Source organism: Capricornis sumatraensis, chromosome 15 (genome assembly GCF_032405125.1).
Source record: "Capricornis sumatraensis isolate serow.1 chromosome 15, serow.2, whole genome shotgun sequence".
In the NCBI taxonomy this organism is placed as follows: Eukaryota; Metazoa; Chordata; class Mammalia; order Artiodactyla; family Bovidae; genus Capricornis; species Capricornis sumatraensis.
The window spans coordinates 19,156,021-19,183,437 of NC_091083.1; the positions used below are offsets into that span (position 1 = coordinate 19,156,021).

Sequence of the window (27,417 nt, forward strand, 5' to 3'; positions counted from 1 at the left end):
TGTGAGGTGTGAGCTCAGAGGCATGTCTGCTGCACAACATAAGCACTCGGTGAGACCCGTCCCCCCGCCCGACCCCAGACTCTCTCTCCCACTGCCTGACATAACCTTGGTATCACCGCTGCCACTGGTAAAAGCGTGTATGGATTGCTTGTGTTTTGTATTAAACGGAAAAGCAACAACACTTTTAGTCCCAACTTCTCAGAAGTTTATGACCTAAGGTCTGTGCTTTAAGACTTAAAAGCAGCAAAATATAAGCGCTACTTTCGTAGGTGGCTTAGTCCCATAAACTGGATGCAGTGGCCACATGCACGAAACAAGCAGCATGCCCCAACATGGGCTCTTCTGGTGGAAGAGCGGGAATCAGATAAGGCCCACGGTGTGAGTGACAGGAGAGATCCTGTCTTAATGGGTGACTTGTAACAGGAGAGTCAGCGCTGGAGCCAGAACTTTAAGATGAGTTAAGCTTTCTGAGGTAGAAATGGAAGATTTATCAGACGTGTCAGGTGTGAGAAAATACAGAAAAGGCATTCTGTCAGCAAATGGAAATCCATCTCCCTTTTCACCAGCGTGAGATAGACGGGAAATAGGAACCAGGGAGAGAGGGCGAGCCCTGGAAGCTGTGGCTGAGAAGCTGGGGCTTCCTCTTGCAGGCGGTGAAGAGCCAGGTGAGGACTCAGCGCAGGGGTGTCAGCGAGGCTTGGGTGCTGACTGGATGTGAGGGAGCAGAGGGAAAGAGGTGCCGAGTGAGGGGACCAGTAACGCAGCATCTTCAGCAGAGAGAGGGCGGTCGGGAGCAGGTGGAGCTTGCGGCGGAAGGTGCTCCGTACTCGCGCACATTGAGCAGCGGGGCACGCATGAACTGGTATGTCGTGTAAATACATCCCGCAAGCAGATGGGTCCCTGACCCCCGAGCTTGTCCCAGAGCAGCTGCAAAGGTGGGCAGGTGTCAGTGTGGGCCTGAGGGGGACCACCGAGCTGGAAGCGCAGCAAAGCAGCAGGCTGGGGGTTGCGGGGCAGAGGGGAGGAGCCACATGGTGGGAAGGGAGCCCTGAGGAAGCGTGGTTTCGGGGAACCAAGTGCGGGAGTTTCCAACAGGAAGGAGATCAAGGTGAGGGCGAAGAGGTGTTCGAGTTCGGCCACGGGCAGGCAGTTCACCGCCCCGCCCTGAGTGGTGGGTTCACTGTGATCGTGGAAGGGATGTCACAGTTCTGGAGGGTGTGAGAGGGGGCGTGAGACTGGAGGCAGGAGCTGTATGTTTATAGATGACATCTTCCTGCAGTGTGGTGATTTTTTTTAAGTCTAAAAGGGTCAATAGAAGGAGAAATTTTACAATAGAGAAAGACATATTTCTAGACTTAAGAGGAGATGGAACAGAGGTGATGAGAGGCCGACAAGAGGCAAAAACTGACGAACTGAAGGGGGACGGAGTCTGGAGAGAAGGAGTCAAACCCTCCTCTCTGGTGCCTGAAACAGCAGCGTGTGTGAGGCCCCGTCCCCACCCCATCCCCCAAACCCCCCCACCCCACCTTCTGAGCTGCGGCCCAGCATTGGGATAGACACCATCACACAGGACAGGGGCACAGAGCAGAGAGGATGCTCAGGGAGTGGACTGGGTACCCGTAAGAGAGGGAACACCTCCACCACTGAGACACCCAGGACTATGCAGGCTGTGAAGGATTTGAGACAGAAAGGTATTCACATCACGCGGAAGACAAGAATGTACATGTCTAGGGCTAGAAACCATAAAAAATTCATGCCTGGTGCAGAGGTTTAAAAAAATAGTTAAAAGAATGCGATAGAGGAACTACAGTTTCACTTTCATTTAGAAGACGTGGACATCTTGACCAAGAGCTGGAAGACTGTGACTAGAGCAAGTCATTTCATCTTTCTCTGTTTAGTTTCTCCATTGTGAAATCAAATTGTCCATTTTTACATGTACTGAACTATCAAAGGAATGTTTATATAATGTATGCTATTGCTTTTTAAGACAGCATTAAAGTATCATATGGGGAAGATTATTTTGGAATGACATAAAATTCTGCTCCTCTGAACAATAAGAAATTGGTTAAACCTGGAATAAGCCCCAGTGATATTTTTTTCTCTAAACATTTGACTTTGGAAAGCAAATACCTCCCCACTGTTCTAAAAATATTAGACTATAAACGCAGGGAGTAGAGCCTTTCCTTCCTTCTTTCTACTCTGGGACTTCGCTGAAGAAGTTGGCAGTGAACTTCAAACTTGATTTGAGGTCACAGAAGCAACACACCCTGCTTATCAAAGACAGAGTGGCCACCGTGGGAGTAAAGAGAGCACGGTGACTTTGACCGGACCCATTTCCTTATAGCTGTCATCACTGAGGGTGAAGCCCTTGGTGAGTGGTGGGTTTTTTCAGGCAGTATACTGAGCATGTGCTCTGTGGTCTGTCATTTCCAAAGGAAACCATGCAAGTAGCTGAAGCGTGGTTCACAGCATCTCAGACCTTGGACTCTGCCAGGTCACCTCTTGCCAGCCGTGTGCTCCTCTTGTCCTCAGTGAAAGCTGCCTCTTCGCAGGACATCCTAAGACCAGCATCCAGACAGGTCTTCCAGGACCCTCCCAGGGACTTGCTTTCTACAGAAATCTGTGTTCCTGGTGTTCCCTCTCTAGAGCCTGGTCAAACAGTAATCTGACCCGTTTCATAAGCACCTGGAATCTTTAAGATCGTTCATTCATGAAGATGCCTCCCTCTGTGATCCACATGAGGAAACAGAAGCCTGCAAGGTCAAGTGACCTGCCAAGGAAACACAGGCTATTAACCGCAGCTGAGGGGTCACCGCTCCTGCTGCCCCGGGAAATGTTCCAAAGCAGGAGCTCCTGGGCACCTAGAATTATATTTCAGGTTGAAATCACCATGGATTTTTTTCAAGCTGTGTCCGTGACCATCTGTAAAAAAAAAATAAAGGCAAATACCTGGGGCCAGCTACAGGAAGGGTGTGCTTTTAGTTTGGTGATTCATTAAACAAAATACTACTAGATGAGAAAGCAGGTCCAATTTGTCCTTTCCTTTGCTCCATTCTTGTTTGATCCAGGTAGACTGGAGTTTATATAAAACTGTTTAAAATAAGTTTATGGTCCCAAATGACACCGTCACTCTTGTGTCCCTCTTTACAGACTGGGGAGGACCCTGGAAACGAGGTGAGGTGAGGAGGTGTGCAGCTTGTTGACAACTCTTGAGTAGATTCTTTCTTAGTAGCACCCCCCAGTGACAGCTCCAGGGAGCACTGGAGATTAAAGTGAGGAAAACGGTGGGACCAATTGTGGACACAGAGGGGATGATACTGCTCACGTCCATTCCCATACCACTCTCTCATCTTTGGAGACGTCCCCTGTCGTAGAGTAACACCTCAAAAGGGGCTCAGAGTCCCTGCAAGGGACTTCTTCCTCTAGTCAGCCCTTCAGACCCAGAGGCTTCCTCTGGCCCATCTGCAGAACTTGTCTGTCCCAGCGTGGCACAAGCCAGGTTGCTGACTGAGCTCCCTGTGAGTTGGAAGTGGGTTAGCGAAGGAAGAAGATGATGTGGGTGTTTGTGGGGTAATGGGCATGCGCATTACAGATGGCTGGGCACTGAGATCAGAACACCGCAGCAGCATTCAGTGTCCTTTTCTAAGGCAGACAGCCTCCTCCCACCCTGTCGTCTCTCCTCTCCCCATCACTCCCCGTGAAAAATCCTTTTAGGGAAGAAGTGGAAGTAAGAGGTGTGGTTATTGTGGAGTAACTAGACCCCACAGGAGAGGAGGCGCTGAGCACCCCCTCGGGTTGTGATGCGCTAACGACAGAGGCGCCCTTGTCACCACTTCACTCTGCCCCCTTTGGAACACCACCGCTGTGCGATGCAGAGCAGTGACTGCAGGCTCCGCTGTCCTGAGTGCATCTGGTCCGTGCAGGCAGTGTTCTCTTGTGTTTGCCGTTGTTATATTTCCTAAACCACAAAGCTACTGTGCTCTCAATGTCTTGCAGCTATGCTGAAGGCAGATTCTTGGTGTCTTCTGTTGATGTCATTTCACTGTAGCTTTTTGAAACTCTCGTGGTCCACCATGGAACTCTGCCCAGTGTTATGTGGCAGTGGATGGGCAGGGGTTTGTAGAGAGAATGGATACATGTATATGTACACTTGAGTCCCTTCTCTGTTCACAGCATTGTTTGCTGATCGGCTATACCCCAATACAAAATGAAAAGTTAAAAAAATCTTGCAGTCCAGGAAAAGTGGGGAGAGGGTTCACAAGTGGAGATGGAGGCACTGGGTTCCTAGGAAGCATGATCATCTCTAGAACCGAGTACTGGAGACAGGACTTGCCAGGGCGCCCATAAAACGGAGAGAAGGTTCCCTTTTGTGTAGGAAGGGTGGTGCAGACGTCGTCTGTGTCAGAGGCTGGTGCCCCAAACGGCCGCCTTTCTGGCTGGAGCTGCGATCTGTGAAAGGGGGAAGAGCCGCATTCCCTCCATTCAGCAGTCGGCCTCCCCCCAGATTGCCTGTCACCCCGCCTCGTGTAGAGAATAAGAAAGAAGCCGCATCTCCTCTGTGTCCCTGCTCACAGTCCAGGGAAAGGGGGACGAGGCCGTCAGGGCTGGCTCCTGCCTCTCCAGGGGCTGCGCCAGCATGTAGCCTCAGAGACCTCAGTGGGCTCTGGTTCCTTTCGCAGAAGGGGGCCTCTGCTCCTGACCTGGTCCCAGTCCCCCTTCCTCTCCAGCACCCTCACCCCTCCCAGCTTGTCCTCAGAAGGCCCGGAACTGAGTTGCCGAGTGGGGTCACATACACATGGCTCTGATGGGTCGCGTGGCTGTTCCGCCTCCTGGCTGGCCAGCTGCTCACCACCTCCTTGGCCTGCTTGGTGGCCTAGAGCCAGCGGTACTGCAGGCATGAAACATGGCGTGTAACCAGGTCTGCCCCTCACTGCCCGGAAAGTGAGGCAGCTCTGCCCCCTATTCCCCCCCACGCCCCACCTTCCTCTAGGCTTTGAGGTACAGCCTATCCCCTGCATGGAGCATCCTTTGACTATGTTTATTTACCACCTTCTCTTGAAACGTTCCTGTGCCATCTTGTAAACAGTTTAATTGAGAAAGCAGAGGATACGGTTCTTAGTGGAGACAGAAGGGAATTTTAATGTTAGGTGGGCAGAACGCAGGCAGCCTCCTGCCAGGCTCCCAGCACAGAAATAGGAAAGACAGGCATGTCGGTGGCATTTAGTTCATCTCTGTCTTTCGCGTCGAGGGGCTTCTCTGTTGTGTTTCTCCTGAATATTTGAAGTACTTGATTGAGACTGGTTGTGTGACAAATTTAAGTTTTCCTTTTGCTTTAAAGAGATTATTTTCTAGAACCCAGAAGTTTCTTAAAGGCAGCCAGAAACACAACTGAGATATCTTTTCCAATTTAGACTTAAACTGGGGTAAATTTTCAGAGTATTGTCCAAAGCACTGGCGCACACAGAGTCTTCTCACGTTAAGGCAAGTTGTTTAGTTCAGTTACTCTCATGTCTGGTTCCTCTCCCCGCTATTTTTCACCCTCTTCCCATCTGTCTACTTGGACTACCCAGGAACAGCACAGCAAGAGGGCAGAAGACTACAGTGCACGACAGCCAGTCTTCTGGGCTTTAAATAAATAGAAAAGCAAAGCGGAGACCTCCAACTTGCAGATTTTTTTTAATTTTTGTTTTTTATTGGCATATAGCTGATTTACAATATTGTGTTAGTTTCAGGTATACAGCAGAGTGATTCAGTTATACATACATCCATTCTTTTTCAGATCCTTTTTTCATAGAGGTTATTAGAGAGTATTGAGTAGAGTTCCCTGTGCTCTACAGTAGGTCCTTCAGTTCAGTTCTGTTCAGTCGCTCAGTCGTGTCCGACTCTTGGCGACCCCATGAATCGCAGCACGCCAGGCCTCCCTGTCCATCACCAACTCCCAGAGTTCACTCAGACTCACGTCCATCAAGTCGGTGATGCCATCCAGCCATCTCATCCTCGGTCGTCCCCTTCTCCTCCTGCCCCCAATCCCTCCCAGCATCAGAGTCTTTTCCAATGAGTCAACTCTTCCCATGAGGTGGCCAAAGTACTGAAGTTTCAGCTTTAGCATCAATCCTTCCAAAGAACACCCAGGGCTGATCTCCTTTAGAATGGACTGGTTGGATCTCCTTGCAGTCCAAGGGACTCTCAAGAGTCTTCTCCAGCACCACAGTTCAAAAGCATCAATTCTTCAGCACTCAGCTTTCTTCACAGTTCAACTCTCACATCGATACATGACCACTGGAAAAACCATAGCCTTGACTAGATGGACCTTTGTTGGCAAAGTAATATCTCTGCTTTTCAAAATGTTATCTAGGTTGGTCATAACTTTCCTTCCAAGGAGCAAGCGTCTTTTAATTTCATGGCTGCAGTCACCATCTGCAGTGATTTTGGAGCCCCCAAAAATAAGGTCTGACACTGTTTCCACTGTTTCCCCATCTATTTCCCATGAAGGGATGGGACCGGATGCCATGATCTTCGTTTTCTGAATGTTGAGCTTTAGGCCAACTTTTTCACTCTCCTCTTTCACTTTCATCAAGTAGGCTTTTTAGCTCCTCTTCACTTTCTGCCATAAGGGTGGTGTCATCTGCATATCTGAGGTTATTGATATTTCTCCTGGCAATCTTGATTCCAACTTGAGCTTCTTCCAGCCCAGCGTTTCTCTTGATGTACTCTGCATATAAGTTAAATAAGCAGGGTGACAATATACAGCCTTGACATACTCCTTTTCCTATTTGGAACTAGTCTGTTGTTCCATGCCCAGTTCTGACTGTTGCTTCCTGACCTGCATACAGGTTTCTCAAGAGGCAGGTCAGGTGGTCTGGTATTCCCATCTCTCTCAGAATTTTCCTACTGATTATCTGTTTTACATACAGCAGTGTGTGTATGTTAACCCCCAAATCCTAATTTATCCCTGCACCACTTTCCCCCTTCAGTAACCTAAGTTGTTTTCTATTTCTAGGGCTCTATTTTTTTAATAAATACATTTTTTTTTTTTTAGATTCCACATATAGGTGATATGTATTTGCCTTCTTCTGCCTTAGTTCACTTAATATGACAATCTGTAGGTCCATTCATGTTGCTGCAGATGGTACTACTTCATTCTTTTTATGGCTGAATAGTATTCCATTTTATATATATTTTTGCATATATATGCATGTCTTCTTTATCCATTCATTTGTCAGTGGACATTAGGTTGCTTCCGTATCTTTGCTGTTATAAATAATTGCTGTAAAGCTCTCAGTCTTAACTGCAGCCCCACTTGCTTCCAGTTTCCTGGGTTTTTTAAAGAGGGCAATGAAATGGTGATGGTGTGTAATTTACAGCTGTAGCCTCATTTTTTTTTTTTCATTTTTCACCCTTTCATATTGTGCAGACATGTTAAATACACTTCCTTTCTATTGCGCACCAATAATTCCAGTACCTGAAGTTTTGGTGGATCTAACTATAGTGTCTAACTCTGTCTCTGCTGATTCTTACTCTTGGTACTTGGTTTACTTGTTTGTTTGTTTTTTAATTGTGAGCTTAACTGTCTTGGAGCCTTATTTCTGAGAGTTCTTTGTTGAAAATGGGCCCTTTCAAGGTTGACTTACAGTTGATTCTACAAGAATCTTGTACCCTCTTCTGCTAGAAGAGAGTATAAGCTGGGGACCACTTTAAATTGATGGTTGGATGGGTTTTGACCAATCAGACAAAAGAAAGTTATTTTGCAGACTTACGTGAGGTCTAGTTTATTATATACTATCAGAGGGAATCCCCTCCGCCTGCTCAGCACTGATTTGATACATGCAGTTGTCCTTATAGTTTGTGAAGTGGGAAGTGTATCTTGTTGATACTCACACTGCTTGTTTAGCCTTCAAGGGTTCCAGAATTCTTGCTGGAAGTCTGTTCTTACGCACTTCACCTCAGGTGGACCCTAGACTTCTCGTATCTGTCATGCACTGGAAGGCTTTGGGAACTGGAGCTTAAGTTTGTCTGGCTCACCAGATACCCTTAAGGCAAATGCTGCCTTCAGTGTGCTGCTTACCTTCCTGGTTCCCACTTTGACTTATATCATTGATTCTGAGTATCTCTTACCAAATGGTCAGTTATTGATGCAATTTAAAGCATCCTTTAAAATATCTTATTGAGCATTTTAGTTTCAGTGGGAGAGTCTCTCCAGTACCTAGACCACCTAACCACTAGAAACAGAAGCCCCCTGCATTTCCCATGGAGAAATGCATTTTAGTCTGACATCAGCCTACATGTGACAGCTCTTATCAAACTAATGTGCCAGCGAGTGAGGGACAGAAACTATCCCTGGGGCATGTTCTGTTTCTCAGCCAGTAATAAAGGCCTGGGGGAAAGAAAATGAAAAGGTAAAGCCCTGAAGAGCTTTCACATGATTTCAGGTGACACCAGGGAAGACCTTCCAGAATGGTCTTCAGTATGAGGACATCTGAGGACTATTTCCCCTTTTTCCGAGGGAAATACTCATAACTAATGAAAATTATTAAAAAATGAATAGGGAAGACAGCCACTTTGGAGAATATTTTAGCATTTCCTCAAAATGGAAAACAGAGCTTTATCATATGACCAGCAGTCCCCCTCCTAGCTACATATTCAAGAGAACCGAAGACGTATGTCTGCCCAGAAACTTGAGTACAGATGTTCACAGCAGCATTACTCATAACAGCCCCAGAGTGAAAACAATCAACGTGTCCACGGCTGATGAATGGACAAAGTGGAGTGTTTCCATACAGTGGACTATTACTCAGTAATAAAAAGGGATAGAGTACTGACGCATGCTGCCACATGGATGAACCTTGAAAACGTTTTGCTCAGTGAAAGAAGCCAGTCACAAAAGATGACATATTTTATGATCTCATATTATAATATGAAATACCCAGATTAAGCAAATCCACAGAGATAGAAAGTAGACCAGTGGTTGCCATTGTCCACGGAGAGGGGAGAGAAGGTAGAATGAGCGCTAATGAGTATGGGTTTCTTTAGAGGGTAATAAAAATGTTCCAAAATTAGACTGTGGTGCTGGTTGTACAACTCTATGAATATACTGATCAGGGAATTGCATACTTGCAAGGAATAAATTTTATAACATGAAGTATATCCCAATGAAGCTATTAGTTAAAGGTGGGGGATTGTTTCATCTCCCCTTCTATAAGCACCACTACTTGGATCTTGAAGTCTTCTGTCAAACCCAAGAATATGTATGACTTTTTTTTTTAACTTAATTGAGAAAATGCCGTGTCTGAAGCATAAAGAACAAGAAAGCCAAGAATTGCCATTTCACTCCCCCTCCCCCACTTTGTGCTGGTCATTTGTTTAGAGGTTCCTAAAGAGGGGCTGATGAAAGACCCACCACTCAGGAGGAAGGGCCCTCCTCTGGTGGCTTGCCCCCCCTAGCCAGCAGAGCGCGTGTTCACTGGCTGGCATAGCAGAGCCGTGATGATTTTTTTTTCACTAAATGTCACAGTCACAATTGCTACAAGCCATGTCTCTCACACTAAAGCCTAAGCGAGGCTCCTGGTCATTCCGTGACTGAAGGCCCCCAGCTCTGTCTGCTAGGACGGGACAGACTGCGTCCTGGGCCAGTGGGCTCTCACTCACGGTGCCTCTCTCTCCCCATTCCCTTGTCTGCCTTTTGTCTTGCAGTGGCGGCTTCAACCCCCAACTCCACCGCTGGTGCAGCCATGAATTCGCTGACCTCTCTCGGGACTCTGCAAGGACTGGCAGGAGCCACTGTCGGACTGAATAACATTAATGCACTAGCAGGTACCATCAACAGTGAGTATTTGCTGCTCTGGTGGACAGCCTTCCCCCAAATTCTCCGCAGATAGTGCTCAGCCAGAGACAGCCTGCAAAGGCTGCATCACAGGGAGAACTGCAGCTTGGGAGGAGGGGCAGGAGCACCCGCTCAGACAGGGCTGTGCTGCCTGTGTCCACTCTGTGTCTCCACAGACAGCCCCCACACCACCCTGAGTCTTCAAGGGTGTAGGGTGTGTGCTTGGTCACAGGTGTCTGCGGTTGACAGGCAGCCGCAGGTTCCCGGGACTCTGGCTGGGTTCTGGTTTGGTGCCCTTCTTCTGAGAGGCTGTGAATAAGTTATAAAAGAGGAATCGGTGGGGTGGAGGTCAGGCCCACGGGGCCAGCGCCCAGTCTGCTCTCAGTCTCCTGCAGGAATCTGAGCCAGTCACTGCCCCCATTCTGGACTTCAGGTCCCATCTGAAAATGGGACGTTCTGGATCAGGTGATCTTCAGGGTCCCCTCCAGGTCTAAAATCCAGAGGTTTATGACAGTCATCCAGGAGGAGAGAAGAGGGAAGCAGGAAATAAGGCTGAGTGGAGAGGAGTCGCCCCTGGAGCCAACATCTAGGGTCTTTCTTAAGCCTCCGGCGGCCGGGGTCACCCTACAGCAGTGCGTCTCCTAAAGGGCCCCATTCTCCTACGGCAGGCTGAAGCAGAGTGAGGCAGATCATGTACAGAATTCCTCAGCTCTGAAACACACAGACTAACCAAAGAACTCTGAGTTCTGTCTACGCGGCCTGCCCACTTCCGGTGCTTTAGATCTGTGGGGAGAATGGCTCCCGGCCCGAGGATGAGTCACGGCTGAGGCTCGAGCTCAGCCTCGGCTCCTCCACTAGAGGGAACGGCCCTCAGTCCGCAGAGGGGACCCCGGGTCTGCCTTTCCTGCAGCTCGGTCCCCACACCCTGTGCCTGACAACAGCCACACCCAGCAGGCCCACGACAGCCTAAGGAGATGGGACTTGGGGAGCCATTTACCTAGCAGGCCACCCAACCTCTGCCCGTTTTAAGTATTAAGAAAAGAGTTTTGACAAGTTTCCTTATTCTTAGCCACAATTCACTAAGTGAACAGTTTTTAAAGGGTGATCAAGAAATACAGTCTATTTAAAAGAAAAAACAAAAACACGAATAATTCTATATCCTAAAATCCCAAAAGAATACCTTGTAATTTATTTTGTAAAGAAGAACCTAGAACTCACTCAAATGAAGACTAGCTGTTATCACCCAGATTAGAAGATATAAGTCACACATTTAGAGGTAGGGAATTCTTTCAGGTCTTATGGAATCCTTTTATGCAGATGCCCTGGGGAAAACAAACATGAACTTGGACTGAGTGTTATCTGACCAGAGGCCAAAGAAAGCAGAAAGGAAAAAGATTTTTTTTCTTTCCAGACCGGATGGCTCTTGATTAGCGAGCAAGCAGTAAATACAGTGGTAACCAGTGACAGCAGAGTACTGTACCCCACTAAAGCTGCCTCCAGCGCCCCTCTTGCCAGCAGCCCACATGGCCTTGACTCCTGTTTCTGACCTTGTTCTGCAGACGCTCCAACTCACTTGTCCTTCCCCTCGGTTGCAGACGAGTGTTTGCACACACCCCTCCATGCTGCTTCTATGCCCCAGGACCTAGTTCCCCTAAAACAAGGAATTTGATTTGACCGCCTGCCTGTCCTGGGTCTGCACAGTACCAGGCCAGTGGGAGTGGCTGTCCTCCTCAGCGCGTGCTCATGACTGCTGTGTGTCGTCCTGTCCGTGTGGTCCGCTTCCTCAGCCTGTCCTGTTGCCCTTTGTTGGGGTCTTCCCATTGTTATCGTGAGCGGCTAGGGAGGGACTCTGTTGAATGGCAGAGAGACCATGGTTGGTTCTTGTGTGGGGTCTGTGTTATTCAATTTTGCTTCTGGCAAGAACAACGGCCTTATTGTTGTGTTTTTTTAATACTTTGCTACTGGATAACTATAAGTATAATTCATGGGAAATTAAGACTGTTTCTAGTCTCAAATAACCCCTGCTAACCAGTATGAACTAAGAAAATGTTTAGTTAAACCCAAAGTCAGGCACAAAGAAAAGTACATTCTGCCTGCTGCGGTGAATTACCATCAGAGCTATTTCACAATCCCAACACTGTCTTGGAGCTTATACTTGCTTCTCAGACAGCAAAAGAAAACCTAATGTAGAGGGTCCTCCTTCAGACCGCTCCTTCACAGACAGTGACGCCACCCATCCCACTGGACAGTCCTCAGAGAAGGAAGGCAAGAAATGGGAGCCTGGACAGAGGCCACTAGACCAGTTTCCGTGTCATTGCCATTTGCTCCCTGACTCCACCTAGGAACCATTACCTGCCGTCGTAAGGAGAGGTTTCTGGTGTTCTGAGTAGAACCAACTCTTCTCCGCAGATAAAGGAGCCAAGGAGAAAGTAGGTGGTAGATGGATCCAGTTAATTCCCAAATTTTACCTCTTCCCTCCCAGAGGGTTCCTCATCTCCCCACAAAACAGAAGTTTTGGTTAGTAAACAAGTAGCTACACTGTTTGGGCTCCATAGCCTTGTTCTTCCTTTGTAAGTTCGTGCATGGCTGGAGGGACTAAGAAGGACACTGCTCTAAAGCTAAAAGCAGAGCAGCAAGACGAGGAGGAGGGAGCACAGGCAGTTCACCGACAAGAGCTTTCCCTCCTGGAGTATGTGAGGCAGGTGGCACATACTAACAGCTGAACTAAGCCGTGCACTAACTTCATCGCTAGACCATTTGCAGAGGCCTTCCCGCCCTCATTGAGGTTTGCCACACCTGTCCTTTTGTTCCAGCCTTCCTCACACAAATAGCACCTGTGGGAATCTATCAAATTGGGATGAAATGATCAATCCATTTGGCTTTTTCGAAGAAAGCCCTGTTCTTTTAAGGGGAAGCATTTTATGCAGTTAACCTTCAAACCTCTATTTCTGCTGTCCAAAGTGCTTAGGTGGAATCAAATACCAGCAGCTGAACTGACAAGTGTTAATGTCATATAATGATTATTTAATGTAGAATAACATTAAATCATCAACAGGAATAACTCTCAGAAGTTGAAATCCTTCTCTGATGGTTCTTTGAATTCTGCCTGGTGATCAGTTACCCATTCCATCTGGCACTGGCAAACACACCTCAGAAACAGTCAGAATAAATTCCTTCATGGAAAGAAACCTGAAGCAGAGTTAGCAGGCCTCTGCTGGCCAGCACCTCCTGAGCTTAATGGGGATCAGCTAGAGCTGCTTGAAATCACTTCCTTTTTCAGGAAGTTGGCTTTCCATGCTCATGACCCCACACTTTCCTGGACACGCCACCCTCGCCCCAAACATCACCCAGGGGCAGCACTATCCCCTTAAGCCCTCCAGGGAGAATACCAGCCCTGAGGCACCATGAGATTCCTCTACGGTTAAGCCATGCTCTCATTCCTGTCTTGTGTGTAATCTTCTAAGAGGTGAAGGTGTCAGAAGAACAGAGCATGATGGAGTAAGTACCTGTCCCCTCTCCCCTGTGTCCTGTGGATGGCAAGCAAAAATATGCATGGAAGTATTGAGATGATTCTGATATTTGAGTCCTCTGTATGATATCTAAGCATCCTTATTTTGTTGTTCTCTATTCTCACCAGACTGCTTATTACAATTTTTTTTTCAGTTAATCATCTTTGCTATTTTAACATCCTTAATCAATAGCCCTAATTCCTTCGATTTTCATTAATGTTTTCACTGAGTTAGTTCTTTGCAGAAACAGATCTTTACCAAAAAAAAAAATGTCTTCATCGTAAAGGGAACTCAAAGGAATTATGATGTCACCTCTTCCATTTCCTGAGTTCATTGAAAAGTTCACACTCTATTAAAGCATACTTGTTTTTACTCAGTATTCAGGAAAAAGTGACACCGTCGGCAACCATAACAGAGCAAAAGAGCAGCCAGGAGACAAGGAAAAAATCAGAAGTGTCCTGGCTGCCACCCAGTTCACATGGGTTAATAGCCAAGACCCAGCTCCAGATGCAGGGTCACTTCAGTTAACTGGAAAACATGGCGTGGAATGCTCTCTTTGATGGAAATCCCAGTTCCACGAGCACTAATTAGTATTTGGGCGTGTGTGTGTGTTTGCTTCTGAGAGTGGTCCCACCCCCTTTATAGCCTTTCATACTGAATAAGCGGCTTCAGTCCTCCTCAATGAAGGGAGGGAGCTGCATTTTTTCCTGCACCTTAATTCCTCATCAGCAAGACTCTCCCTAAGGTCCTCATCCCCAACAGCCTCCTTCAGCTGCTTAGGAAGCCAGTCAAAGGAACGGGCAATTCACTGAGTACAGCGCTCATCTTCCCGGCCATTCCCATATCAGGCAGCTTAGGGTGAGAAGGTTCATCCTCTCCTTTCCTTTCTCAACCCCCTGGCCATCCCATGGCTCCTCAAGAACTCCGTAAACAGAGTTAAGTGTACAGATCACAGGCCTCTGCCACTAATGTTTTTTTCTTTCGTGCTGCCAAGCTATGAGAAGCAGAAGGCTCTTATTTCAAAGACAGAGCCCCAGTCTTGCCAGTAGCACCCTGCATGGAGTTCAGATGTCCTGCCCACCTATAGTGCCTCAGAGCATTCACTCCCTGGCCTAGGGAGTGAGGCTCACCATCGCTCAGGGGGTTGTGGTGGTTGTCTGTATGTCTGCCATTATTTACAACTTGTTCCTTCATGGGTTTGTCTTTAAGTTCATGTTGGTGTAACTGGTGTGCTTGCTGCATGCACTTGCTGTCGTACTTGTGTCAAATGATTCTCTGACTTCCTTTGGAAAGCACTAATGAAAAGTGCTGTTTCTCTTCTCTATTGTTGGGTTTTTTGTAAAGTTGCTCAAATGCTCTCAGGTATGGCGGCTCTGAATGGAGGACTTGGCGCCACGGGCTTGACGAATGGCACGGCGGGCACCATGGACGCCCTCACCCAGGCCTACTCAGGGATCCAGCAGTACGCGGCCGCGGCGCTGCCCACGCTGTACAGCCAGAGCCTGCTACAGCAGCAGAGCGCCGCCGGCAGCCAGAAGGAAGGTGGGTGCCCAACCCGGCCCGTGGGCAGCGTTCGGCCCCGGAGCAGAGTCCCAGGGGAAGTGATAAGCCGCTGTCCTAAGAAGAGCGGCTGTTTCATTTCTCCTGCTCATGGCTTAAGACATCTGACAGGCCTGAACACTCTGTTGCAGTCTTCCAGCTGTCTTTTCATTTACCATCCCACTCTCTGGTCAGATGGACCTGCCACCGTCTGTGTGCCATATTGCAGTTACCTGGTAGCTGCTGCTGCCAAACCATTGCCAGGAGCCCCCTCTCCCGAATCAGAAGGGCCATCTCCTTTCTCCCCCTCCACGTAGAGTCCGTTAGAAGAAGGCCAAGTCAATGCAGCGTCCTGTGGGCTCACCCGGCTTTTGCAGGGTCCACGTCCCCCTTGATGGGGAAGCTGGCCTTGCAGGTGGTGATGGTGTCCAGGTTAATGACAAAATCTACTCTTAAGATCGACCCGGTCTTTGTTTAGTCAGGGTCTTCTGGGGAAGCAAATAAGTGATTGACTGCCTTGCTTCTCTGCCAATAAGGCAAAATAAACATCAGGAAGTGAATGCTAAGAATACATGAAGACTAATTATAAAGCAGTTAATGAACTGGCCTGAATAGGGAGGGCTTCTCTCTCTCTTTCCTCCTTTTGGTTCCTTCTTCCTGACTGAAGTTGCTTTTAAAGCAAAATCTGCACTGAGATATTTATTCTCTTTCTGACTTGTTTTGCATACAAGAAGCGAGGATAAAAAGTGTTGAAGACATTTTTAAAATTCCTTTTTGTTGTGATCCTCACCCCATAGTTCCAAACTAACTGGTTTTTGTCTGAAGACTTTGACTTTAAACATGGTGTCCAATAAGAAGTAGAATGGTTTTACTTTGTCAAGTTGGGAACTGTAACAGGGACACAACCTTAAAGATCTGTCATTTTGTTTTGTTTTTTTAAGGGTTTTTTTCTGTTTTTCTGTAACAGCATTCAAAGTAGAAGGAACTTGAAAATCTGAGTTTCTCTCAACTCTCTTTCCTCTCAGTTATGTTATTGTAGTTTATTTTAAAGCTCACACAACTGTCCAGACAGCTGCGTTTTCCCAGGTGTGTGGAGACCCCGTGCCATGAATACCTCAGCTTCCCCAAGGAAAGCCTGTGTGGCAGTCCCTCTTTCTGAGGTCTGACTTCCCCGGTAACAGATGAGGGAGGTAGGAAATATCCCACAAGATAATCATGTCCTCGAGAGAGGCCAGGAAAGCCAGTTCCCCACGTGCATCTGCGTGCTGGTCACTTCCCCATCACCCAGCAGGGATGGCCTTGGGGCAAACCGTGTAACCCGGATCACACTAGATACCAGCAGACTAGAAAGTTAGTGGCTTAGGAGAGTCTGGGCCCCGAAGTTGCTTCACCCCAGCTCAGAGCCCTAAATTTCTGTGCCTTGAGTTTCAGGCACTGCTTGTGCAATAATTAACCCTCTGGGATTAATGTAGAATAATTCAGAATAAACACTGCCTCTCCAGGTTATTTATATCAGGTGTGCGGGCTACCAGCAACATGGGTAGGTGCTCAGTCTTTGTTGGCGGTGTCTCGGGATTGTTCAGGTCAGGTCTTTTTTAATCTCCCATCTTTTTGCATGTCTCTTCCAATCATCATCATCTCACCCTGTTAACATGTACTCAACAAACTTAAACCATCTCTTCCTGGTGGCTCAGACAGTAAAGAATCTACCTGCAATGAGGGAGACCTGGATTCGATTCCTGGGTTGGGAAGATCCTGAGGAGGAGGGCATGGCTACAAACTCCAGTATTCTTGCCTTCAGACTCCCAATGGACAAAGGGGCCTGGTGAGCTGCAGCCCACAGGGTCACAGAGTCAGACACAACTGAGCGACAGAGCACAGCACAACATTAGCGTAACTAAAACATATTTTAAAAGGCAAGTAATACTGAGAAGGAAAGAAAAATGCCACAGTGAATTCCACTGCTAAACAGTTTTAGATTTCCTATTCCTTAGTTCTTTAATCTAGACAGTGTGGTCAACCTGATGTATTTATTCATGTACCCTGGTATATATTTTCCCATAGGAAAGTGAACCAGTCTGGCCTTGTAAAGAAATGGTTTTAGTATTTCTCCCAGCTAAGACTTTTAAGCATCAGGCATCCCTACAGATCTGAATTCAGGCAACCTGATCACCTTTCCTGCCATTCCTAAATAGCCTCTGACCTCTTTCACACCTTCCGGTCTCCCTGAGTTTGCAGGAGGCACATCACACACACACGCACACGCACACGTGTAGGTAGAGCCCCCAGATCCCAACAAGACGCTGGCACCCCCAGTGCTTCCTGCTGCATCAGGGGCCCTGGGGCCCTGTGAGAAGAACTCGGGTGCCAGCCATCTGGACCAATGAATAACACAATCTGATGAGTTTTGGCAAGTCAGTCAGGTGTAGTGGAAGTCCAACAAGTGCGTGGTTGATCAGCAGGTTTCTTACTGAAGGGAGATGGAAGGAAGATACAGAGGGTGAACCCTCGAAAAATTGTTTCTTTGCCCTTGGCATCTCTAGCAGTAGCCACCTTCACTGAATGTTAAAGAGAGATTCCATACCAAGTCACCTCTTTCTCATTTTTGTGTTAACAACTTTGGCAAAATCCAAATATTTCTTGGTGATGAGGGGGAAGACAGAGCCTCCTTGGGCTTATTTACTTTCTTCCTATGTCCTCGGTTCCCTGTCTGCCCCAGACACATTCAGAAGGCATCCGAGAAGGCCAGCACTGCCGTGCGCAGCCAGTAATCTGTCATAGTGCATTAAAACTGCATTTTCTCCCTGGGCTTGAGGTGAGATGACTTCGCAATTCAAATTGGGTCCCATTAATTCTCATTGTTTATCTGGATTTTTTATTTAGAAGCACGACCCGTTTGGGCCGTACCAGGCCTCCTGCTTCACATGCTGCATGGTGGCTCTGGGAACATCCATCTCCCGGGTTCTGGTTTTGCATCTATTTATGTTACGTGTTGACTTCTTTTAGCTTTTTTTTTTTTAACCAGGAAACATCTGGGGACCTAAACCCTGTAATTGTGTCCCTTTAAATACAAACTGCATCTCTTGCACTGGCTATGCCCTTGGAAATTGTGAGCAACACAGAAAATTAAAGTAGCCTCATTAAGACTTAAATAAAAGGAAATGCTTCATCTCTGTGGCTTCAGAAATTTGCTCCAAGAAGATCTCCTTGAGAAAAGTTCCATTCATTACAATACTTTTTTCTTCTATGATTGTGTGTGTGGAAACTTGTTTTGAGTTTTCTTTGCAAAGATGTTTATCCTTTATATTTTTACAAAGTTCTTTTTACCCCAGTTTTATTTTTCTTCAACCTATTCAGATAGATATGCTCTACACAACCCCTGGGGACCCACTGCACCTTGTCCCCTGGGGCTTCCCAGGGGCACAGGTAGTCCTTGCTCTTCTCCCATGAAGGTCAGTTCAGGTCCCAGGAACCAATGGCTTGGCCACTTCACCAGCTGGATGAGCTCCCCTCTTCCCAGACACCATGCCCAGAACATCCCAGAGGCATCCAGCCACAGGGCCTCCCCAGAACCTCTGCAGAGGGATCTGCAGTGCCCCCAAACACCCTCTGACCTGGAAAGCATGCTTACCTGTTACGTATTAGAAGGTGACTATCTGCCGTCAGGTCACTGGGAGTCCCTCCTTTTTGCTTTCTCTAAGCTGAAGATAGATACTTCTTATGCGGAGAATTAGAGAGATGGGAGAATGGAATGGAAATAAAGTTCAGAGAGCTTTCCTCTCTGGTACAGCTAAGCTCTCCCCTGTTCTGCTCTTCCTCCTTGTATTTCTGGAAGTGATGGTTAAGAGTGAAGCTCAGCTTAGTGTCTGAGCAGCTTCTGTACCTTGTACATTCAGTATGCAAGGCTAATTCCCAGGGACATCCTTCTGATCACAGTTGTGAAAGTCTGGCTACCTATTTTTCCCTGCCTTGACTCACTGCCAGTCACTTCTAATAAAGATGATTATTAGACTGTGTGTTAAGCGATTTGCCAGATCAAAACTGGATGGATAATTAGGTAAATGATTGAGAAATCCAAGCAGCATTACTGCTATATCCATTATGTCTAAATTGCTGCAATTTGCGTAGAATAGACAGGATACTCTATCCAAGTGACAGTATATACTATGTGCTACAAAACACAGCCACTCAGGAAAAACCCACACCTGAATTCTGCCCTCCACTCCACCCCATGACTGCTACCTTCACAGCCAGGAAGACTGAAAATATGTGCTCACGCACAGTAAGCAAATGTGACCCACAGATTATAGATGAAAAGGACGCCATTCTTAACCGGTGTCTCTTTGGAAATCAGAAACATATGAAGCATGACTCCTATCCTAAAAGACATACCAGCACTGGACATCTGTCTGTCTCCATTCTCATTCAACAGGAGAGAAAGCCACGTGCTTTAGCCCATCTGTTGTTAAAACATTCCTAAGAAGCAGTTTTGGAAACTGAGAAGTGAAGAATACCTTACTCTGATTTTTTTTTTTTTTTTCCTCTTTAGGTCCAGAGGGTGCAAACCTCTTTATTTACCACCTTCCACAGGAGTTTGGAGACCAGGACATCCTGCAGATGTTCATGCCTTTTGGAAATGTTATCTCTGCTAAAGTCTTCATTGACAAACAGACCAATCTGAGCAAGTGCTTTGGTATGCAAAAGAAACCCAGTTAGAACATTACAGGGCGCTCCCAGTAAGGAGTCCTGGGAGGCAAAGTACAATGGCCAGTATTCTAGATGCCAGGACAGGGCCTTCAGTGTGTGTGGTGGTTCCTGGCCCTCTAGATCCATTAAGCAGACTAGGCAAAGTCATCTCAACCACAAGAGGAAAAGGGGCTATACAAAAAGGAAAGATCTGGGAAACTGAATGCCCACAGAGGAGGTGATGCTTTATATTGTACTGTGCAGGGACCTCACTACTGGGAACTAACGTCTTCACTGTAGAGCAACATCGGTCTCTGGGCCCCACAGTCTACACAACGAGCTTCACCAGATGGAAATACGGTTTAGACTGTAGTGTGGTCGAGGCTGTCCTGATAGAGGGGCAGTACAGACACTTGGCGTGAACCCCATCCCCTCACTGTGACTCAGACACTGTGGTGTGGGCAGCACACTGTGCTGGGGGCTTATGGTCGTCCAGCATCTAGTAGTACATAAACACGCACACACCCAAGTGCACACGCTGCCCCCACAGCCCCAGCTCCACGGGCACAGGGACCATGGCAGATTTAGCTCATGGCGACCTGAGAGGCTGTGGTCTGGCGGGGGTGGGGTCTGCAGTGGTGGCCTAGGCAGGCAGAGCGCCCCGGAGACACAGGTCTTCTCAGGACCCTGGACAGCCCTGATCTGTGGTGGCCTGAGCTGTCACAGCCTCCTCCTTCAGGCAGCCTGGACTCTGCCTCCCCAGGGTGACTTTTGCTCCCAGAGAGAGGAAGGCAGGCTCCCTGCATGCCCTAATATTTTACAAAAGAGGTGAGCATTCATTAAATCTAGTTCTCGTTTTATGTTGTGAACTCCTGTGTTTCCCACAGTAGTTTGGAGGCTCAAATGTCTAGGGTGTATGTGCCTCACGTGGCAAGCTCTGGCCCAGTCTGAGGTGTAACAGCTGCTTTATTCACTCCTCTGATCTAATGACTGACACTGGCCGTAGGTACTAACAGCCGCACAGAACAAGATCAAGTAGAACAGATAGGGGCCAGCGGGAAATGAAAAGAAGTGCATGGCATAAAGAAAAGCAGGTGGGGGTGGTTCTCAAAGAGGCAGAGCCTCAGACTTGGTATCTGGCTGATGGGTAATGGGGCAACCCGTCTAAAGAGAGTGCTTTGGCTTCTAAAATTCCATTATCATAACATCCTTCTAATTTCTCTGCTGTCACCAGGAAGGTCTGAAGCCTCTGTTGTTAGGGGAATCAGTGTGTCAGCCATTTAAAGTCACTGTTTCTATCCAAGTGGAAAGGCTGTTAGCCTGAACCCATTACAAGTATATAAATGCCCTTGTAATGGTTCATGAGAGAATGAAATGGAAAGTAAGCTGTTACAGAGGCTGTGCGCGCGTGTTTTGCAAGAGCTCACCACCGGAAGCTTCCCTGCCCCAGGCTTCCAGCCAGACGTTTATAGTCCTCATCACTAAACAGTGTCTGAGCTTATTTGGCGATTGGAAAGGGTTGTACTTTGCAGTTTGATTTTGAGAAAATATTTACTGTCTTGAGAAGAGTCAGCCTATAAATTACTTAACCACTGTGTGTATAATAACACATAGTAATGTAGCAGATGATTATACTTAGCATTAGGCACTGTGTTTTGGTTCTTATTAAAAAGCTGTAGCATCCCATATGTAGGTGTCTCAGTGAGACTGCATAACTTCTTGGGGTCCCAGGTTTGCCAGTCATAAGCCATACCCTATTTCTTTATCCTAAGCTCTTGGCCAGGTTTCATTATCCACTTCACCCTTGACACATTTCCATTCTTGTAATCATCTTGCTACCTCTGGATTAAGATGTAGAAGAAGAATATCAGCAAAGTCTTAGATCCAAGATCACATTTATTGGGAATTTAAATTTAATAAAAACTTAAACCATCTTTTTGCATACAGCCAGCCTATGAGAAGCTATTCTGCCTTATACTATATGCCTCTTATTACCAGCTAAGAACTCCGCTAAAGGTATATTTATGTCCCTTTCTTCCTCTAACTCGTAAAGGAATGTTCTCCTTAGATGGAGAAACTTGGTATAAAACCTTCTGAACAGTGGATGGTCGGAGTTGAAATCCAGTCAGTATAACTTCTTCCAACAACAAAAGTAAGTAGGGGCAACACTTCTGCACTAGCATTAACTGAAGAAGCCTTGGCGAATAACCCCTACCCCCAGTGCTAATACAAACCATGTGGTCAGAATTCTGTGTCTAGGTCTTGGCAGAGCTTGGACGGTTGTCAGAGGCATCTGAGTGTTGGTACAGAGAAAAACTGTGGGAAGTATGTGTTAGGATGGCTGTCAAGCCCTGAGCTGTTTAGACTATTTATTCTCCAAGAAACACTTGGGGATATACAAGGTAACAATTTCCATTCTAGTGAATTCAGTGGAGCTTTGAAAATGTAAGTTGAGATAGAGAGAATGGCCCAACATTTCCCCTGGGCCCCTAGGTTCCTCTCAGTAATAGCTCCAATTGGTAGAAATCAAGTACAAATTATTCTAGAGTTAATTCACTGACCCCATCCTGTATCCAGGGAGAACTGGAATGAAAACAGTCCAGGTCTTTGGCAGCACATCAGCTGCCTTCCCTTAATTATCGTACCTCTAAACCTCACCTGGCTGGAGCCTGGAGCCCCTGGGGCCCTTTGAGGGCCCTGCATGCACTGATATACTGGAGACTCTTGGAGGAGGATTCTAAGCGACTTAGACACAAACAGATTCGACTGGAATTAGTCAACAGACTAAACTGACTCAGGACAATGCTGTGTGAGTTTTGGCTTTCTGCAGAGGGGCTTGTTCTCATGACAGCCAGTTACCTCCACTGCTTCACAGTGGATGTTTCCCGTGCTGCCCCTAAACCACGACCGCAAACTGAGTAGAGCTGACCCGAGCCCCAGGTTGGGCCCCATCACTCCCACCTGCAGAAACATTCTCCAGCCACCCTGCACTGCTCCCCTGCCTTTCCGTCCTGATTCCCGCCCTTCTTCCCCTCGTGTCTTCCAGGTTTTGTTAGCTACGACAATCCCGTGTCTGCGCAAGCTGCTATCCAGGCTATGAATGGCTTTCAGATTGGCATGAAACGCTTGAAGGTCCAGCTGAAGCGCTCCAAAAACGACAGCAAACCTTACTGATCCTCCCCCCAGAGGCTCCCTGCTCTTATTTTAGCTTTCTTAGGGTAAGTCCCACGAGCCAGCCTGGGCTCAACAGCAAAGGCAGAGGAGGACCACATTGCCAACTTTTACCAAGAGAGACGGTTCTTTTTACAATAAGGCCTCCATTTCCCCTCCCGCCCCCCACCCAGTTCGCCATAACTAAACTCGGCTACCTTGTTTCTATCAAGTAAATCCTCCTCCACTTGTGCCACTGCATTCTCCTTCGTTTTGCAATTTGAATCTCCTTTAACCTTTTTTGTTTTGTTTTGGGGGTTTTTTGCCTTTTTTTTTTTTTTTTTTCAAGAAAAACACGTATACAATAAATGACATCTTGAGAATTTACAAGGCAAACAAAGGCTAACGTGCAATTCTAACTCTGAGACCCCTGTGCCCCAGAGCACTGCCTGGAGAATTCGCCCCTCCTGCCCACGCCCACCCCGTAGGGGGGCGCCAGCTGTTTATAGAGGGTAAGGTGGTGGCATAGCGCCAGAGAAAAGCCAGGAGAAGCACTTAAAATTAACAACACAAAATGTCTTTCCACTACATTTGGTTTGTTTTAAGAAGTAGGATTTTATTTTAGGGTTCAAAGAAACATGACATTTATTGGTCAGATTATTACACTGGTTGTCTATTTTGTTATTGTTTTATTTTAGTTTTTAGAAAGGATTAATGTAAAAAAAGATTTAGAGATCTGTTTCTTAAAGCTACAGGGTTTAAAAATTAAAAATGAGTGAAAATACTTGATGTTTCTTGAAAGATAAATTTAATAATAAATAAATAATACATAAATACATAAATAAAAAAGAAAGCCACAGGCCTGTAAATTTTATTTGTAAAAAAAGCATTTCTATTTTTGTACAAAATTTTTACTGCCTCAGAAATAATGGAAGCTATTTATTGCCTACTGTTAACTTATTGGGTACCTGAAGAGCAGTTCTCTGTGCTAGCTAGATTCTTCTGAAGTAGTCTCTAGAGGAATCATTCTAGGAACGGGCTTTTTTTCACCGTTGAACCCTGGGCCTAAAGTTCATGCTTTATCCTCTCGGTGTTTGTATCTGTCTGATGATTTTGTTCGTAACCTCCATTATCTAGTTTACAGTTTGGTCGTCTGACTTTCCCGTCTGTTACATTCGTTGAAACTGGACCCTCTTCTCCCCATCCCTTGCCAGTCCCTCACCCCAAAACACCCAGAATCCATCCCTTCTCCCTCTCCGGATGGATTCTCTTGGGTTCCATTGTGTTGTGGATAAAGAGTGTAAGAAATGCAAATTACGTGGATGGCTGGTAGACTCCCTAATGACCTAAGATTTGCATTAGTTTCTCTCCTGCACCCTGAAGAGTGATTTTGTTGCTGCTGCGTAGATTCTGTGTAACTTTTTACTCTCCCTGTTTTCTCCCTAGACATCTTCATGCCCGTTAGTTCACCGTTTGCCTAGCATGTCCCTGTGGCGTCTCAAAAAAGTTTCATCGTCCCGTCATTGTTTCTGATGTCTTTCTGACCTCACATCATATTTGGTTCTCCTACTGACCTTTGATCTAGTTTGACCTTTGAAATTTGCATGTGACCTCATCTAGCTATGAATTCTGGGAAGTCAATGTGAAAAACATTGCTGCATTCATGCAAGACTGAAATTTATTATTAGACAAATTAATTATAGAAAAAACCTGTGGCAAAAATGTTTCTTTCTTATTTTTTCTTTCTTTTCATAAAACAGACTTGAAAGTATTATACAGGGATTGGCATTCTTCCCGGTCACTGGTAACAATAGCAATATGTGTCCAGGGACACAGAATGTTGGTTTCTAACAGACTACTTCCAAAAACAGTTTGAGAAAAAAACTGTCTGATTTTAAGTCTCTAGAGGTCTGTAATAGTTTTTACATTTTTCAGGCAGTGTAAAGTTTTTTGATAAGGCCATTTTAGGTGGCTCACTTTCTCATTAAGATATATATATAGAACCACTTTTTGTAGATTAGTATAAGAAAAATATTTACCCTGTTTTGGGGCAAATGCTACCTATTTGTGTCACCTTTTGCTGAACTGACTCACAGTTAGACAATCCATGGTTTAATGCACATGAAATTACCTATATTTTATACTGTTTCAATGTACAGGAGAAAGGTTACTGTAAACTGTGTTACGTTGGTGCTTCTGTGAATTAAGTTGTGGTTTCATCATGAGTCTTATGGTCTTAATGTTCTTTGTTGATAAGACAAGTTTAGAATTGGTTTACTTAAAACAAAAAAGAATTTCAAAAAAAAAAAGTTGTTTGCTTAAAAAAAATTTCATGTGAGGGGAAAAAAAAAAACCTATTCCAGAGTAAGTTTTGTGTTGGCTTGTAAAGCATTGATGTCATTTTTTTTTTAATTGTGGACTATTTAGATGTGTTTGTGTTCAGCAAAATGTGATTTTTTTTTTCTTTTAAAGAAAAAAAGTGAAAATATATAGTGCCAAATTCCAAAGGTACTTCCTTCCTAGAGCTTCAGTGTGTTTCTTGTGAGAAGTAATTTGATAACATGGGTATTTTATTATGTGTTTTGTATAAATCCCTAATATTTAAAAAACAAAAAACAAAAAAAAAGGTTAAAAAGTTTGTTAACTTGCTATCCTGTGGTCTTGTTGCCTGAAATTGTTATTGTTTGTTATTTCTCTATGATGTTTTTTGTAAGACATTGTATAAGTGCCCATGTCTCACTTTTTTAACCACTCTGCACATCAATGCTGTGACGGCAACCTCACAATGTATTTTCTTCATGATATGTGGAAACCTCTAAGGTGAGAAAGTTTTGAACTTTTAACCCTTTCTACCCAGAGCTATCTGGAATGTTGATAACTTTTTATACTGTCATCATTTCCGTTTGTTTGGGGTGTTTCTAATTTGGATTTCTTTTTCTGCATATATCTTTCAGTTGTTTCTGTCTTTCCTACTTTTTAATCCTTTGGTTGAGATCCAAAAGAAAGGAAGAGAGTTTACGAGATAAACGGGAACGGTAGATAGAGTCAAGCACCTAAATAAACCTTAAATTCAGTCTGCTTTTGAGGTCAGGTGAGCGGTATGTTCCAGTTTACAGTAACATCGTGCACCTGTCCAGGTAAACCACTCTGTGATGATGGGGTAGTCTTTGGAGGGATTCTGCTTTCGTTTCTTACTTATTCCCAAGGTAATGTTTCTTATCAGCCATTGTGCTGGGGATTGTCCGACCCCAGTGGATACCTCTGAATAAGCAACGTGTCTGGAGTTAGACGCTGACCATCCTTTCCCTGCCTTTTTGTTCCTTCTGAACTGAATGCATCTAAAGGGGACTGAGCATTCAAGGCAAACTCAGTTCATCACCGTTACTGACCAAATGCTCAGCGCCAGTCCCTGCTGCCATTCTCTAAAGTGCCACGTTTCTTTGACTTCATGTGAACAGGTCTCTTGCTGTCCTGACAAACCCCAAGTCATCCCTGCAACCCACTCAAACTCCTACCTTTCTTGGAAGCTTCTTTGTTTCGTAAAGGAGTTCAGAAACTGCTGGCTCCACTTTCTCCCTCCATTTCCCACTGACCACCTTGTTTGGTTTATTGTGTGTGTGGATGTGATAGCCCTGGGAGGGAAAGGACTAGCCTCTAATGATGCAAAAAAAAAAAAGTTTCCTTCTTACAGCACATGCACTTACAATGAAATGACCTGTATTATCCTCACATGTGTTTACTACTGCTGGGGCCTTCCTTCATCCTTCGAGGGCTATTTTGTACTTCCCGCAGCAAGCAGCTGAATAATAAAGGTTATCGCACATGTCTCTCTCGTATATACGATACGGTGGTAACAGATACACATGTAAGAACACAAGACAACACCATCTGAATTTCCTGGACTGTTTCATTCAGAATCTCTCATCAATTATACATAAACCTTAAACCATCTTCCCCCCACTTCACTGAAGCCAAAAGTGCTCCAGTGCCCTCCTCCTTCCCTCCCCTCCTCCACCTCCCCCAGAGGAACTGAGTGCACTTGACAAGAGGCTCAGGGCGGGCACTTAGAGCTAAGTGTTTATGCTACAGGCAACCAAGACAGTACCGTTAGGGGGAAGGTCCTTTTTTTTTTTTTTTTGCATGTTTCATTGCTAAAAAGATAACCCTCCTCCAAAGACAAGTTGTCCTTTTCTTCACTTTCTCTTTTAATATCAAAAGGAAAAAGCTGCAAGGGTGCGAAGGGCCTGTGCCAGAAGAAAACACACAGGGAAACTGCTTTTTTTAAAATCAAGTGTAGAGAATAGTCATTTTTAAACTGAATTAGAGAATTGTGATTAAATGGCAGTCCTCAAAGGCGTAACAAGTTCATCTTTCTTTCACCATAGGGGTTATAGTTCTTTGGCTTGTGCTACTCTGGATTCATTTTACTGTTTGTTTTTAATTATCTTAAGTGCTAATTAAGAAGAAATAAAATTTTAAAAAAACCTGTAGTTTCATTACCTTTTTGAATAATGTCATACAAAAAAATGTGTTTTTTTGTGCTGTGAGAATTGTTGTTTGTAGATTAATAATATCATTTTGTTTAGAATTACAAAATAGTTTTTAAATATTGTCTGAGAAAAGCCAAAGTTAATGCAACCTAGTGGAAAACTGTAAGACCATTTGAGTATTGTTTGTTTTATTGATGCATTTGGATTTTGTTGTTTGATGGAA

General features: G+C 45.6%; 1 protein-coding gene across 9 annotated transcripts in view; it reads left to right on the forward strand.

The window, feature by feature from the left end:
* The window catches only part of CELF2 (CUGBP Elav-like family member 2), a 309,038-nt gene extending 286,134 nt beyond the window's left edge, over positions 1-22,904 (forward strand). The window contains exons 10-14 of one of the 9 annotated variants that reach the window (XM_068987614.1): positions 9,691-9,822; positions 14,324-14,365; positions 14,674-14,871; positions 19,418-19,561; positions 22,601-22,904. In XM_068987614.1, coding sequence (XP_068843715.1) covers positions 9,691-9,822; positions 14,324-14,365; positions 14,674-14,871; positions 19,418-19,561; positions 22,601-22,728 — 644 coding nt within the window. In that variant the 3' untranslated portion in view covers positions 22,729-22,904. Of the gene's footprint in view, positions 1-2,081; positions 2,087-9,690; positions 9,823-14,323; positions 14,366-14,673; positions 14,872-19,417; positions 19,562-22,600 lie in introns of all 9 variants that reach the window. The other 8 variants (XM_068987615.1, XM_068987621.1, XM_068987619.1 and 5 more) reach the window with 8 other exon arrangements.
* Positions 22,905-27,417: the final 4,513 nt, after the last annotated feature.